Genomic DNA, 13,760 nt, shown 5'->3' on the forward strand with positions numbered 1-13,760 from the left:
GCTCATGCAGCTTCACGGCCAGCTAACATTGCACTGATGCCCAGACATTCAAAGGCAGCTGCAGTCACCCAGTTACAAAGCTGCTGCTGAAGCAGACAGACCTCTGGGTGTGAGGGTGGACTGTGCAATGACTATTTTTCTGAGTCAAATAAAAATGTCCTCATTGACACTACAGTCTTCTTCTGAACCTGTCAGTCTTCTTCAGTGTTGCTGTAATAAACTGACAGTGGTCATTGTTCTTGGCTGTTTTTTCCAGCACATTTTTGATTTACTGAAATCTGCCTCTGACTCTCCTCCGTCCATATGTGGCCCCAACAGCGACTCTGTTTTTATCAGTACACATTTACCACAGCGTCACCCCCAGTTGTCTCCAGCACAGGGACAGCTCTGCAGGCAGGAGGCATCACTGCAGACCCATCACATCCTGGACACAACCTGATCCAACTTGTCCCCTCTCGTAGGTGCTACAGGATCAGGTTTCTTCCCTGACTAACAGTTAGCAGTCACACAGTGCCACTAACCCTCTGACACCAAAACATCAACTGGTTGGCCATTTAATATCCACTAATGCACAGTTTCTAACATGTACATTCCTCACTCACTGTCAACACACACTGTAAATGTAACTGTATATGTTGTTTATTGAGTCATCATTCTTTGTGTATATTGTTTTTGTTTATTCTACACTTTTGCACAATTTAGCTTATTATTCAGTCTTTTGTATGTGTCCTTTTTCAAATTCCTTGTATGTGCACGCATACGTTACCAATGAGGCCAATTCTGATTCTGATTCCAATTGTTTTGGGGACTCTCTCTTCCAACATTATAAAAATAACAATATCAAACAAGATTAGCAATCCTTAAATTTGAAAACCAGCAGAAATCTGTCCACAAAACATGCACACACATGGCTCAGTTATCTTTGTATCATGTCTTTCATTTGTAGCACCAGCAGATAGCAATGTGCATTGTTAAAATTAAGCCTCAAGCAACAAATTTACTTCAGACATGACAGTAGACCCCAAGTTAATATGTCATGTGATTGTTCTGGCTAGGACAAGGGTCTAATTTCAATGGGAAATCCTGTTTTGTCACGCTCACTTTTAAGCTTTCAGTTTGATTTACTCAGGAAGATCTCTCTGGACGTAATCTTCAGACTTTAAATTAACTGTCATGTTGCCAAAATCCAGAGAAGAACGATGTTGATAAAAATGTTCATCTTGGTCCTTTCAAGTAACACCAGGCCTTCACAGTAGGCTTGACAAGCAGCAGTGAGTGATTTCAAGGCAAATCAAGGTTATAATAAAATAGTCAGGCTGCTTACCCACAACAAGCTGAACAGTAGGGGCTCTCCTCGTCGCTGGCATGAAGCATCGATATCTTCCCTCATCATGTATTTTCACTTTGGAGAGTTTCAGAGAAATGTTTCCATGCTTCAGTTCATCAGTGAACAGCGATGATCTTCCCTGGTAGGATGGAAGTTTTTCATTCTCTAGTTCCACACCGCCACGCCACATGAGGACAACTCTGTGGTCCAGGTCAGGTCTCACCCACCCCAGAGTCATGTCAAAAGCATTCATGGCAGGCTTCAGGTAACATGGCAAAATGATGTCCTCACCAACTGTTGCCACTATCGGCTGAGATGGGCCGATCAGCTCAGACTGACCTGAAAACAATGAAATTAGAAACGTATGATTTTTACAGAAAAGGCAGGATGCACTCGCTACTCGCATTTGTGGGACTACTGTATTTTCCAGTTCAACATCTACACACTAACTTCACTAGACTGTTGGCGATGTTTGCAATTCACCTCTACATGAGTGTATCAGGGCGAGGAAGACAACAGTGTGGGAAACCAGGACAGTGAAGGCACCACACTGAAACATAAGGGACTGTCTGTCCTTTGCATGAAGTGTGCTGGAGTTCTGGAAATAGAAACAAAGCAGAATGAAAAGTTTAGGAGGACGATAAAAGAGAAAAATCCTGACTGCACTGAACTCCAGCACTCTTTGTCTTGATTCAACAAACTGTCACTAAGCTGTACTTCTATAACACGTGGTCACCTGGTCTCTCCTCGGCCCGGCCATCACTCCTCCTAGACAACTCTGGGATGCTCTTCAGAGACGTCACAGAATACTGCAGGATGAGAGAGACAGAGGAAAAAAAAGAGTGAGACATGTCAGAAAACTGCACACAGCAGTGCAGCAGCTGTGCAAAGCAGTTCTATTGAGATATTAGTTAACTGCAGCAGCAGCTTCGCTGCTCTCAGTGCAGACACACTGTAACATGGAGCAGTTAGACAGCTGTAGCTTCCAGCTGTGTGATGAAACACTCACACAGTGACCAGGTTTATACACTGAGCTAAAACTAGTGCCGTCTCTGTAAATCCCTCATGAAGGTTAGAATGTGAAGTTACTGTTCAAACTGTTCAGGGAGGTGTTGATTCAACATCATGGTTATTTTGGAGGCTGCAGTTTGTGCTGCTGCTGCTGCTCAATCATTTTGTGTGATCCTGACAAGGTTTTTGATCGAGAGACGTTTTTCACTTTTAAAACTTTAGATTTATATGAACATTCATAGTCAACCACACCATGTGACAGCGGAGCCAGTGGCGCCCTCTGCTGGTCAATTCACGTTCATTACACAGTTCACGTTCATGTGCGATGATGAATGAAACAGTAATCACGGTTTGAGTGAAAATCCAAGCGTTTGAGCGACTGTTCAATCTGATATTATACCACTCAAACAATTATATATGTTCAGCTAAATGTGCACTCTGTGTCCACTCTTGTGCACACTTCGACCTCACTGGACTGTTCAGTTTCACTTTCATTTGTAACAGAAAGACAGATAATATGAATAAAATACGCAGTAGATCCACAGTGAAACTGTATTTGAAGCTTTAAGCCTGCAGGAAGTAAAAACGACTGTTTTAAGTATCGGAGCCTCGGTCCATTTTCCATGAATGACGACCAAATTAACAGCTTGTGATTTGTATAACGGACTCATTTGACCCACTGAATTGAAAAATAACCTCAGAATAACCTGCAGGCTCTTAAAGTCGTTATCCGGTTGAAATGTGAACTGATGAAATCCATTATAGAACATATTCTCAATCATTTCCTTCATGCTTTAACTTTGAATGAAGGTGTGTCAGACGCTCCCCAGAGGGAAACATCTGCCGCACACAGGTGACCACACGGCGGTTTACCTGTAAAAACTGGCAAATCAAAGAAAAGCATTCGCCTCTTTTAAACATGATAAAAAGACCAAGCCAAGAACGTGATCCAAACCATTTACTGAAACATCTGCAAACCTGTTGTCTGTTTCTGACCGCAGCTCCACTGTCAAAGTCCAAAAAGGGGCTCCTTCCGGTCACCTGGATTAAAAGGTGTGTTCATGTTTCAGCGGCCTCACGCGCTTTAGTGGAAGACGTTAACGTGTTTATCGTGAATGAATGATTATGCTATGCTGTCTGTCGTTAATATAAGATATTTTGGGGTTTGAATTTTAAAAATGGCTCAGAATAAAAAAGGGGCCATCACATTAATGTTGAACATCTGTGAGCTTTGCCTTTTACTAAAATGACTACATTTCTGTGGGAAAAGGAAGCTTTCGTCATGATGATAACAGCAGAGGGCAGAGTTTGACTTCTCATAAATCTACCATCACAGAATGAGAATGTGAAAGTTTAGATGCTTTACTTCAGTGAAAGTAGGCTGCTGATAGCACACTGACAACACTTCACTACAAGTCCACCTTTCTCATGTAAGTATGATCAGATCACTGGATTTTGTCACACCGCGGTGAGGTTTGTCTCGTCTTGGGTTTTTGTCTTGTCATCCCCTGTTCTATTTTTTTAATCTAATTCTCCTCTCGTTTCAGAGCACTTGCCCTCCCTCATGTGTCACCGGTGCGTCAGCCTGATTACCCATTGTCTCCACCTGTTACCTATTACCCTCCATGTGTTTAAATGGTCTGCGTCTCCCTTGTCTCGTGCCAGTGTGTGTTTGTCCTTAGGTCGTATCACCCGTGCCTACTCTTGAACCACAGCCACAGATCATCCCTTCGTGTAAGCCATTGTTCCTCCTCGTGAGCGTTTTATGTTGATAAAGTTTCATAGTCTAGTCAGAGCTTTCTGTTCCAAAGTTCTCCTTAAGAGTGTATTCGTTGTTCTCGTTTCATAGTCCTTTTGTTTGTTTACTAGAAATTTCCTTATCCTCAGTGTGAGCGTTTTTTGTTGTCTTATCATAGCCTGTATATTCGTCTTTGCCTTTTCCTTCCCTTCCCTCCTAGCGAGCGCTTTATGTTCTAACCTCCCAGAGATATTGTGATAATCCTCCGTCTTTTTAGCGAAGCGTATTTTGGTTTGTAGTGGTCTATTCCCTGCGTTGAATAATTTTGATAGCCTTGTTTTGTTTCCTCCCTTTGGAGCGGTTATTGTTTCTTAAGTTTCATAGCCTATATTCCTCCTCTTTGAGCGATTTATGTTATTCTAGTTATTTGTTTTGTTTCCCTAGACCACAGTCAGGTCCTCATAGTATTTGCCAAGAGTAATTTCACAGCTATTGTTTTCACGCCTGTCGAGGAGTCTTTGGCGAGTTGTGATTTAATAAACTCTGTTGCTGTGTACTCTGCGCCTGAGTCCTCTTTTCCAGTATCGGCCTGACAGATTTAAAGTATTGGAAGAAAAAGTCAAGTTTTGGATTAATATTACTGCTGCATGAATGTGTGTGCTGCATTTTACTGCTGTAGATGTTTATGGCTGAGCTTCATTTAAATACTGTTGGGTAGGTTAATCTACAGCAATGCATCATATCATGTGTTTGTAGCATCTCTATCCTGTTAGTGAGCTTTTTATGAGCTCAGAAACAGCCTGTTTTCAGCTTTTGTGATGTATTTTCAAGCTGATCCAGGAGATTTTAATTTACTTAAGAAGTCGGAGAGCCTTCTCAACCCATGAAGGAGCACTTCATCTTTCAGCTGATCAGAAAAATTCAAAATCACCAAGTCTCAAGATACATTGTTTTCACTGGACAGGAAGGGAATGAAAAACTGTAATCTGTAAAGTAACTAACTAAATCTAGCAGAGTGAAAAGTTAAATATTTGCCTCTGAAATGTGGGGAGTAGAAGTGTAAAATTGCATAAAATACCTTGTATTTGTATTTAAGTTATATGTCGTGATGAAACAGCAGATGTTTTGGACCTATCAGCATCCTATGAGGACCTGCTGCCAGCTATAGGCGTGCTTTAGATGTAACGACATCCAGAGAAGCAACTGTTTGTTTGAAAACCACATTGGTGGCTCCAAAAGAGGTTAGGGTTAGCTAAAAGAAAGCACTGAAGCATTTCTCAGCATTTAGAGAACTCTAACAGCCCTTATCATGGATGTCACTGGCAGACTTCCAGCTCATTTCGCTCAGTTAGGAGCCTTCCTCAGCAAAAAGGACGACTGAGCCACAACCCCAGATGGGTCGTTGTAACAGACTCTCAGGTGCATCAGGTTATGGTAATTCCAGAGTTGTTGGAGAATCACTAAACTTGTCTATTTGGTGCAAGAGGTGTCACTTAGGTTTATGTTCATTGGCCAACAGCTGTATTGAGTCTTAAACTTTTCTTGTTTGCTTGTGGGATACTGAAAATATTTTTTTTTGTTGAGATAAGGACTCATCTGATGTGGGTTCGGCAGAATATTCATGACAAACCCACATCAGGATCACCACAGAGAATGAAGAGGTCCTGTAAAGCAGCAATAAACACTGCGATCTGCCAAAGGGCGACATCATCAACATTTCAGTTCCAAGACTGCACACCATGAATCTGCCTTCATCAATTAACAAGAATTTACTCTGTAAAACCAGCCAAGGAAAAAAAAACAAACAGCCTCACTGTTAAAATCTGACTACAGCATGAATAAAATCAGCAGTATTGCACCACTGTTGGCCAGTAGAGGACAATTAAAAGGGGAACAGCACAGAAAGTCTTGATTCATGTATCCAAGATGAAACTGATTGTTGTCTCTTTCAGGAATTCTTTTGGTTAAACGACTGCTCCTAAATCGAACAAACACAGACACTGCATTACACCTTCTGGGTTTCCATCTCCTCCACTCAGACGGCTTTTCAGAGCTTTCAGGGAGAACCAGGGGAGGTGGAACCTGCCTCTACATTAACGAGGGTTTGGTGTACTGATGTCACAGTGTTGAAGAAATCATGCAGCTCTCACCTAGAGACCATATTCATAAATCATAAACCCTTTATTCAATGCAGTAGTTCTCATTTATTCTGGTCTGTGTTTACACTCCACCTCTGGCCTGCGTTAGTGAGCTTTTACAACACCTGGCTGACCAGATTAGGAACATGGAGCAGGAACATCTCTTGGCTCATTGTTCTTGATGACTTCAGCACATTAAGTGCTAGACCACTGCTACTCAACATTAAAGGATGCATATTGCTCTGTCTTCCGTGCAGCCTTGGGGCTCTCCTATCACTGTTTGGTGCATCTTCTTCCAGCTGACAGGCAGAAATTGAAATCTGCTGAGCAAGTAGTTAAGACTGAAAAGATAGACAGCTGAGGCAAAGCTGGAACTCCAGGCCTGCTTGGACAGCACTTACTGAAGGGTTTTTAAAATAACAGATCTGGATGAACTCACTGACACTGTGACATCTTACGCTAGTGTTTGTGAGGATGTGTGCTGCCTCTCTAAGAGACAGAAGATCAGGAAAGCGTCAGGCATCTTAACCACAGTCACTGGCCTCACCTGAGACGGTCTTGAGTCTGCATACAGACGGGAGGGTGAACAGCTGGTCCTCTGGTGCAGCCAGAACGACCTGGAGCTGAACATTTCTGAAACTGTGGAGGTGACAGTGGACAACACTGGACAACACTGCCCCCCATCACCATCTTCAACAACACTGTTTCCTCTGTGGTAACCTTAAAATCACTGGTGCCAACCTGCCCTCCACTCAGGACTTACACACCTCCAGACTGAGGAAACAGGCAGGAGGTGGAACTGCAGACTCGTCACATCCTGGACACAACTTCTTCCAGCTGCTGCCCTCTGGTAGGTGCAACAGATCAGTGAACACTAAAATAAAAAACAACAACAGGTAATACTTTACGCTCTGCCATGAAGTACTACAACAAAAGGAAAAGGCAGTGAGGGACTTCAAGTCTTTTTATGAGTGAGATCCATTTTGGAGGATCCAGTCATTTCATTGATGATGAGCCTCCCAGATGGGGTCTGACATCAGGAAACAGGACCACTGAAACCAACAGATTCACCTGCCTCATGGTGGGACTGGGCGTTTTGCCCTGCTTGGTGCCAGTCTGGGTTTTATTGTGAGATGACAGGCCACTTTCACTGGACCCAGTTTGTCTTCAGATCTCCATTATGCGAAGCATCAAGCAATACCAGGACTGTAGATTAGCTTTTTGTACAACTTTGAGCCTGTTTCTGCTTTGATACTCTGTTGCTCATTGGATAAAAAGTACAATGCTTCGACACAGGACCTCAGATTCAGTTCCTGTCCCTCCACTGCAGGTCTGAGTCGACTCAAATGGCACAGCTGGGTAGAGAACAGCAGCAGCACTGAATCACTGAGTGAGCAGGTAAGTGCTTACTATCGGCCGATATGAGCCAGCATCACAGAGTTTTCATAGCCAGTAAAACAGCTCTAGAATCTTGGCTTTTAAACAGCCTTTCAATCTGTTTGCAAAACAGATTTAAATTTGATTTCAGAACCAACTTTATTATAACACTAATTCATGACCTGATCTCAAACTGCACATGCAGTAAAAATGTCCTGTATAAATTCTCTTGGAGTGAGACAAACACATCAAAGTATGAAAAAACATCCAAGACAAACACTACAAATAACAAAAAAATGTTTTAAGCAATCTGCTCTTATAATTTCACACCAATCCACACATTTACACATCAGCCAGGCTTTAATGCACCCACATCACATCAGTGTGTGTCTGTGTGCTGTTTCAAGATGCACTGATCTGATCAGCTGGCTTGGGTATGAGCCAGATGTTACCGATGCACATTAGATGCACACAGGTATTCAGCTTCATGTTTTATGGTTGGACTGACAAATTTATGTTGAATATTAGCCTCATAAGACCTCGTTGACCAGAGATGAACTAGCTGCACAGTGTTCAGTCATTCACTGGTTGTGAATAGCTATAGATTGTAAATGTTGTCAATGGCGTCCTCGTCCTTCTTCCTCTTTGGTTTTCTGAATGTCAGTAGTTTCCTAAAGCTCCATCATCTCCTCCTGTAGCTCTTACTGGGAGTTCATATCCTGTCCATGAGCTTCATCTGTAAACTCCACGTCAGACTCAATCTGATTCTCATTTTGTTCTTCTCTTTGTCTTTTGTGAATCTTTTCTTTTTGCTCTTCTTTTTCATCCTGATGTTTCCTCCTTCTGACTGACTGTTGCTGGTCCACATTGAGATCTTCCTTTAGTTTACATAGAATTATTGTTATTATTATTATTCTGCTTTGTCTTTGAGATTGACCAGGATCAGGTCTTGTGTCAGTCTCCATTGGCTCCAGCGATTCTTCCTGACACTCTGCTCCTCTCACTGAGAGAAACTTGAAGGGTTCCTCTGGCGACTCTCTCATTTCTTCTTTTGTGTCCAGTTGTTGCGCTGCCTGCTGCTGTCCTCCTCCTCCTCCTCCTCCTCCTCCTGTGAGGTCTACCTTTATTTTTTCTTGCTTCTCTGACTGATGCTTATTCTCCATCCTCTCTTCCTCTGCCTCCTTCAGTGTCTCATCTTTCCTTTCTGTTGTGTTACTCTGATTTCTCTCCCCAGCTTTTTTACCCTCATGTTCTGTTCTGCTCCCGTCCTGTGTTTTGTCTTCTGAAAGATGTTGGCTGCCGTTTCCTGTCTGTGATTTGAGCTCTCGCTCTTCTTCCTCGCTCTCTTTACTTTTCTGCAGCTCTGACTGAAGAGACCTCTGGTTCTCCACCCTCTCTCTTTCTGCCTCTGGCTGCTTTGGTTCTGTCTGATTCTCCTGTTTCTTCTTCTGTCCCGTCAATCCAGAACCATCGTTCTCTGGCTCTTGCGGAGTCTCTTCTTCTTCCTGTACCTCCTGGTCAGTGGGGAGATTTTGTTGCTGCTGGTCTTTTCCTTCTGGATCCAGGACCACTGGAAGTCCTGAATCTTCTTTCACAGGGTTCGTTTGCTCCTCTTCACCTTCGTCACAGTTGTTATTTACTTGTCTTTCCACCACGTCCTGCATTTGGTCTGTTTCTCCTTCTGTTGGAGTCAGAGGTACTTTGTCCTTATTGATAGATTATATTCCTCTCTCTCCTCCTGCGCTGTCCATGTCGTTTGCTTGCTCTGGTTTGGTCACAAGCTTAACTCGTTCAGTTTCACTTTCAGCCACAAACTGGAGATCTTCATGTTCACTTTGAGAGTCGATCTTCTGCTCTGCTTTATTTTCCACATTACTCTCTTCTCCTCTTTCTGCCAGAAGTGCTACATCTTCTCCTTCCATCACATCCTGTGTTATCACTTCTGATGGGACTGTCTCGTCGTCCTTGGTGTGTTCACCTCCATCCTCCTTCTTTTCTGTGTGTATAGAGAAGCAGGAGAAACTGGTGAAGTTGGTGATGAAATTTTACTCCTTAGTGTTAATGGCACGAAACTGAAGATACTTCAAATGACTAAAATTACTACTTCAACTAAAGAACTGCGAGGCTGCAACAGCACATGTAACAATTTGAAAGAAGTGAATTCATTTGTGACTCACTGAATGTCTTTTGTGTCCACACAACAGTAGCTAGAAAAGCAGCACAGCCAATGACTGAGCCAATAACAGCCAGCCGACCAGTAGCAGAATGATCTGAAAAGGTGAAACACAGAACATGTTGTTCATATAAAATTTGAACAGAGACTTCTCAGTGACCACATCATTAACACGGAAATATTTACCTGGAACATGGATGTGTGCCTCTCTGGTCTTGTTAATGTCCTTCTGTTGGATTCGACAGGTGAACTTGTTGCCGTGTCTCTTCTCCACAGTCACTGTGCTGCGGACAGTAAAGAGGCCATCAGGACCTCTGACTGTCTCTGTAGGTCCAGCAGAGAGGAAGTGTCCCTCATCATCCAGCCAAAACACCTCAGGCTCTGGATACCAGCCTTTAGACTCACACTCTAACACTCCACTGCTGTTTATGGTCATCTGGACAACAGGCGAGGACACAGCACCTGAAGATGAGACAGAAGTTTCTAAAGACCAAAGGTAGCCTCATATTACAGAACTCATTATTTCACTTATTTCAGATGGACAATCTGTGGGTTGTGGCTTGTGGAGGTGGAGTTGAAGAGTTAGCAACCATTAAAGGTGAATCTTGTCATATAACTGCTCTGTCGATGCAGTGGAAAGGTGCAAATATATTTTAAATTAGAGCTACATGACCAGAGAAAACACAGCCAAAGGGAGGTGGTATTCCCTTTCATCCAGACGGAGAGAACCTACAACCAGCAGAGTGCACTGCGAGCCTTCAAGGCCACTCCCAGGCTGCTTCTATCGGATAGGCTTGAGCAGAGCTTCCAGACCACATCAGCAATCATCACTTGCCCTGCTCAATGAGATTCACGGCCAGCCAACATTGCACTGATGCCCAGACATTCAAAGGCAGCTGCAGTCACCCAGTTACAAAGCTGCTGCTGAAGCAGACAGACCTCTGGGTGTGAGGGTGGACTGTGCAATGACTATTTTGCTGAGTCAAATTAAAATGTCCACATTGACACTACAGTCTTCTTCTGAAACTGTCAGTCTTCTTCAGTGTTGCTGTAATAAACTGACAGTGGTCATTGTTCTTGGCTGTTTTTTCCAGCACATTTTAGGTTTACTGAAATCTGCCTCTGACTCTCCTCCGTCCATATGTGGCCCCAACAGCGACTCTGTTTTTATCAGTACACATTTACCACAGCGGCACCCCCACTTGTCCCCAGCACAGGGACAGCTCTGCAGGCAGGAGGCATCACTGCAGACCCATCACATCCTGGACACAACCTGATCCAACTTGTCCCCTCTCGTAAGTGCTACAGATTACGGTTTCTTCCCTGACTGACAGTTAGCAGTCACACAGTGCCACTAACCCTCTGACACCAAAACACCAACTGGTTTGCCATTTATTATCCTTTAATGCACAGTTTCTAACATGTACATTCCTCACTCACTGTCAACACACACTGTAAATGTAACTGTATATGTTGTTGATTGATTGATGCATCATTCTTTGTGTATATTGTTTCTTGTTAGTGGCACGAGGCAACGCAAGAGCCGAGCTATAGAAGGCGAATGGCTCGAGCGTTCTTCCAATTTTTCATCTTCCGCCAGAATTTCGGCGCGTAACTAGTCCTGCAGCTTTGAGAAAACCCTCGCAAACTATATATCAAAACGTGTGGCTCGATCGGGAATGGTGTGCTACGACTTTTAAAGCTCTTTCGTCAATAATTCGCAAAGTTATACGCAAAAAACTCATAGAATTTCCCATAAGAAATGAATTGGAAATTTCCTCAAATTTCAGCCGTTTTCAATTGTCCGCTGCTTCGCCATACTTTCTCCTAGAGACTTCATTCAAACTTTAAAACGTAGATAATTTTGTCTGCTCAAAATGAACTTCCGCACATTTTTTCGAGCTATGACCATCTGAAAACCATAAAGTTTCTCAAAAAATGCTCAGAATTTCTCCACCTGATGTGGATGACATCATCACTTAGAGTGAAAGAGCCAGTGAGAAATCACTGGATTTAAAAAAAAAAATGCCGTAAAATCCAAACGGTGAATAGGAGACACATATCTTTTGGATCTTTGTGTAGACAAACCTTTCTTCTCTTGTCAAAGTTCAATTTGAAAGGGTTAGCTGGCACCAAATTTAACTAAAGAGGGATCTTGCACCAGCTGCCCTGCTCTGCTGCTCCATTTAAACCCATACAATCTCCTGTTTTCTGAGTCGCAGCCTGCCGGAGTGTGTCTTTTTAAATCGACCATTTAGTCATTTTTCTAAAGAATATCTGGCCCAGACTTGTCTGCATCTCACAGTGTAATCGTTTTTTTGGTAGCAGCTACTGTTTTGTCACAATCACAAGTTGTTCGGAAGAAACCGACAGCGAAAAAGTAGCTGTTCAGGAACAGGTAAAAAGTGGGAGAGATAGAGAGGTAATTATCAGCAGGTGGGGCAGAAGTTACACACGCACACACATACACATTCAGACACACATATACCAGACACATCTCTATGTGGGAACTGGTTAGGCTGCTTGTTCAAAATACTTGGGACAATTTGATAAATGTGTAGTTCAAGCAGACACACACGCACAAACAGACGAAGACACACACATACGCAGTCACACACAACGACAGATACATACACACAGACACAGTCACACACAAATACAGTTAAATACACACAGACAGCCTCATATACATGGACAGGCACAATGCCGTTAGCTCTATTAGCGCCGTTAGCTCTGCTAGCTCTATTAAAAATGTTAGCAACATTAGCTCTGTTAGCACCGTTAGCTCTGTTAGCATTAGCGCCGTTAGCTCTATTAGCGCCATTAGCTCCGTTAGTGTTCGCTCTGTTAGCTCCGTTAGCATTAGCTCCATTAGCTCTGTTAGCACCGTTAGTGTTAGTGCCGTTAGCTCTGTTAGTAAAAGGAAACTTTGGATGATAATAGAGATGGTTCATTTCCATTAAATTCATTCATGTTTATTGATTCAGTTAAAAAGACCAGCAGCCCCCTCGTGCCACTGTCAAAATTTCGGCGGTGCCGGAATTGTCTAGTTTATTTTATACTTTTGCACAATTTAGCTTATTCTTCAGTCTTTTGTATGTCCTTTTTCAAATTCCTTGTATGTGCACGCATACGTTACCAATGAGGCCAATTCTGATTCTGATTCTGATTTTTTTGGCGACTCTCACTTCCAACATAAAAAAAACAATATTAAACAAGATTAGCAATCCTTAAATTTGAAAACCAGCAGAAATCTGCCAACAAAACATGGCTCACAGTTATCTTTGTATCAACCTCTTCATGTCTTTCATTTGTAGCACCAGTAGATAGCAATGTGCATTGTTAAAATTAAGCCTCAAGCAACAAACTTACTTCAGACATGATGGTAGACCCCAGGTTAATATGTCATGTGATTGTTCTGGCTAGGACAAGGGTCTACTTTCAACTGGGAAATCCTGTTTTGTCACGCTCACTTTTAAGCTTTCAGTTTACTCAGGAAAATCTCTCTGAACGTAATCTTCAGACTGTCATGTTGCCAAAATCCAGAGAAGAACGATGTTGATAAAAATGTTCATCTAGATCCTTCCTTCACAGTAGGCTTGACAAGCAGCAGTGAGTGATTTCAAGGCAAATCAAGGTTATAATAAAATAGTCGGGCTGCTTACCCACAACAAGCTGAACAGTAGAGTCTCTATTCAATGCCGGCATGAAGCATTGATATTGTCCCTCATCATATATTTGTACTTTGGAGAGTTTCAGAGAAATGTTTCCATGCTTCAGTTCATCAGTGAACAGCGATGATCTTCCCTGGTAGGATGGATGTTTTATGCTCTGTAGTTCCACACCTTTACGCCACATGAGGACAAATATGCGGTCCGAGTCATGTCTCGCCCACTCCAGAGTCATGTCAAAAGCATTCATGGCAGGCTCCAGGTAACATGGCAAAATGATGTCCTTACCAACCGTTGCCACTATCGGCTGAGATGGGCCGATCAC

General features: G+C 42.8%; 1 protein-coding gene across 4 annotated transcripts in view; it reads right to left on the reverse strand.

The window, feature by feature from the left end:
• LOC121607176 (trichohyalin-like) overlaps positions 1 to 13,760 on the reverse strand; it is a 44,013-nt gene that overhangs the window by 15,319 nt on the left and 14,934 nt on the right. For 3 of the 4 annotated variants that reach the window (XM_041937878.1, XM_041937880.1, XM_041937879.1), the window contains 2 exons: positions 1,811 to 1,925; positions 1,325 to 1,666 (listed from right to left, as the gene is read on the reverse strand). In XM_041937878.1, coding sequence (XP_041793812.1) covers positions 1,325 to 1,666; positions 1,811 to 1,925 — 457 coding nt within the window. Of the gene's footprint in view, positions 1 to 1,324; positions 1,667 to 1,810; positions 1,926 to 2,063; positions 2,137 to 3,316; positions 3,367 to 13,760 lie in introns of those variants that run through there. The other variant, XM_041937877.1, reaches the window with a different exon arrangement.

Source organism: Chelmon rostratus, chromosome 5 (assembly GCF_017976325.1).
Source record: "Chelmon rostratus isolate fCheRos1 chromosome 5, fCheRos1.pri, whole genome shotgun sequence".
Taxonomy (NCBI): Eukaryota; Metazoa; Chordata; class Actinopteri; order Chaetodontiformes; family Chaetodontidae; genus Chelmon; species Chelmon rostratus.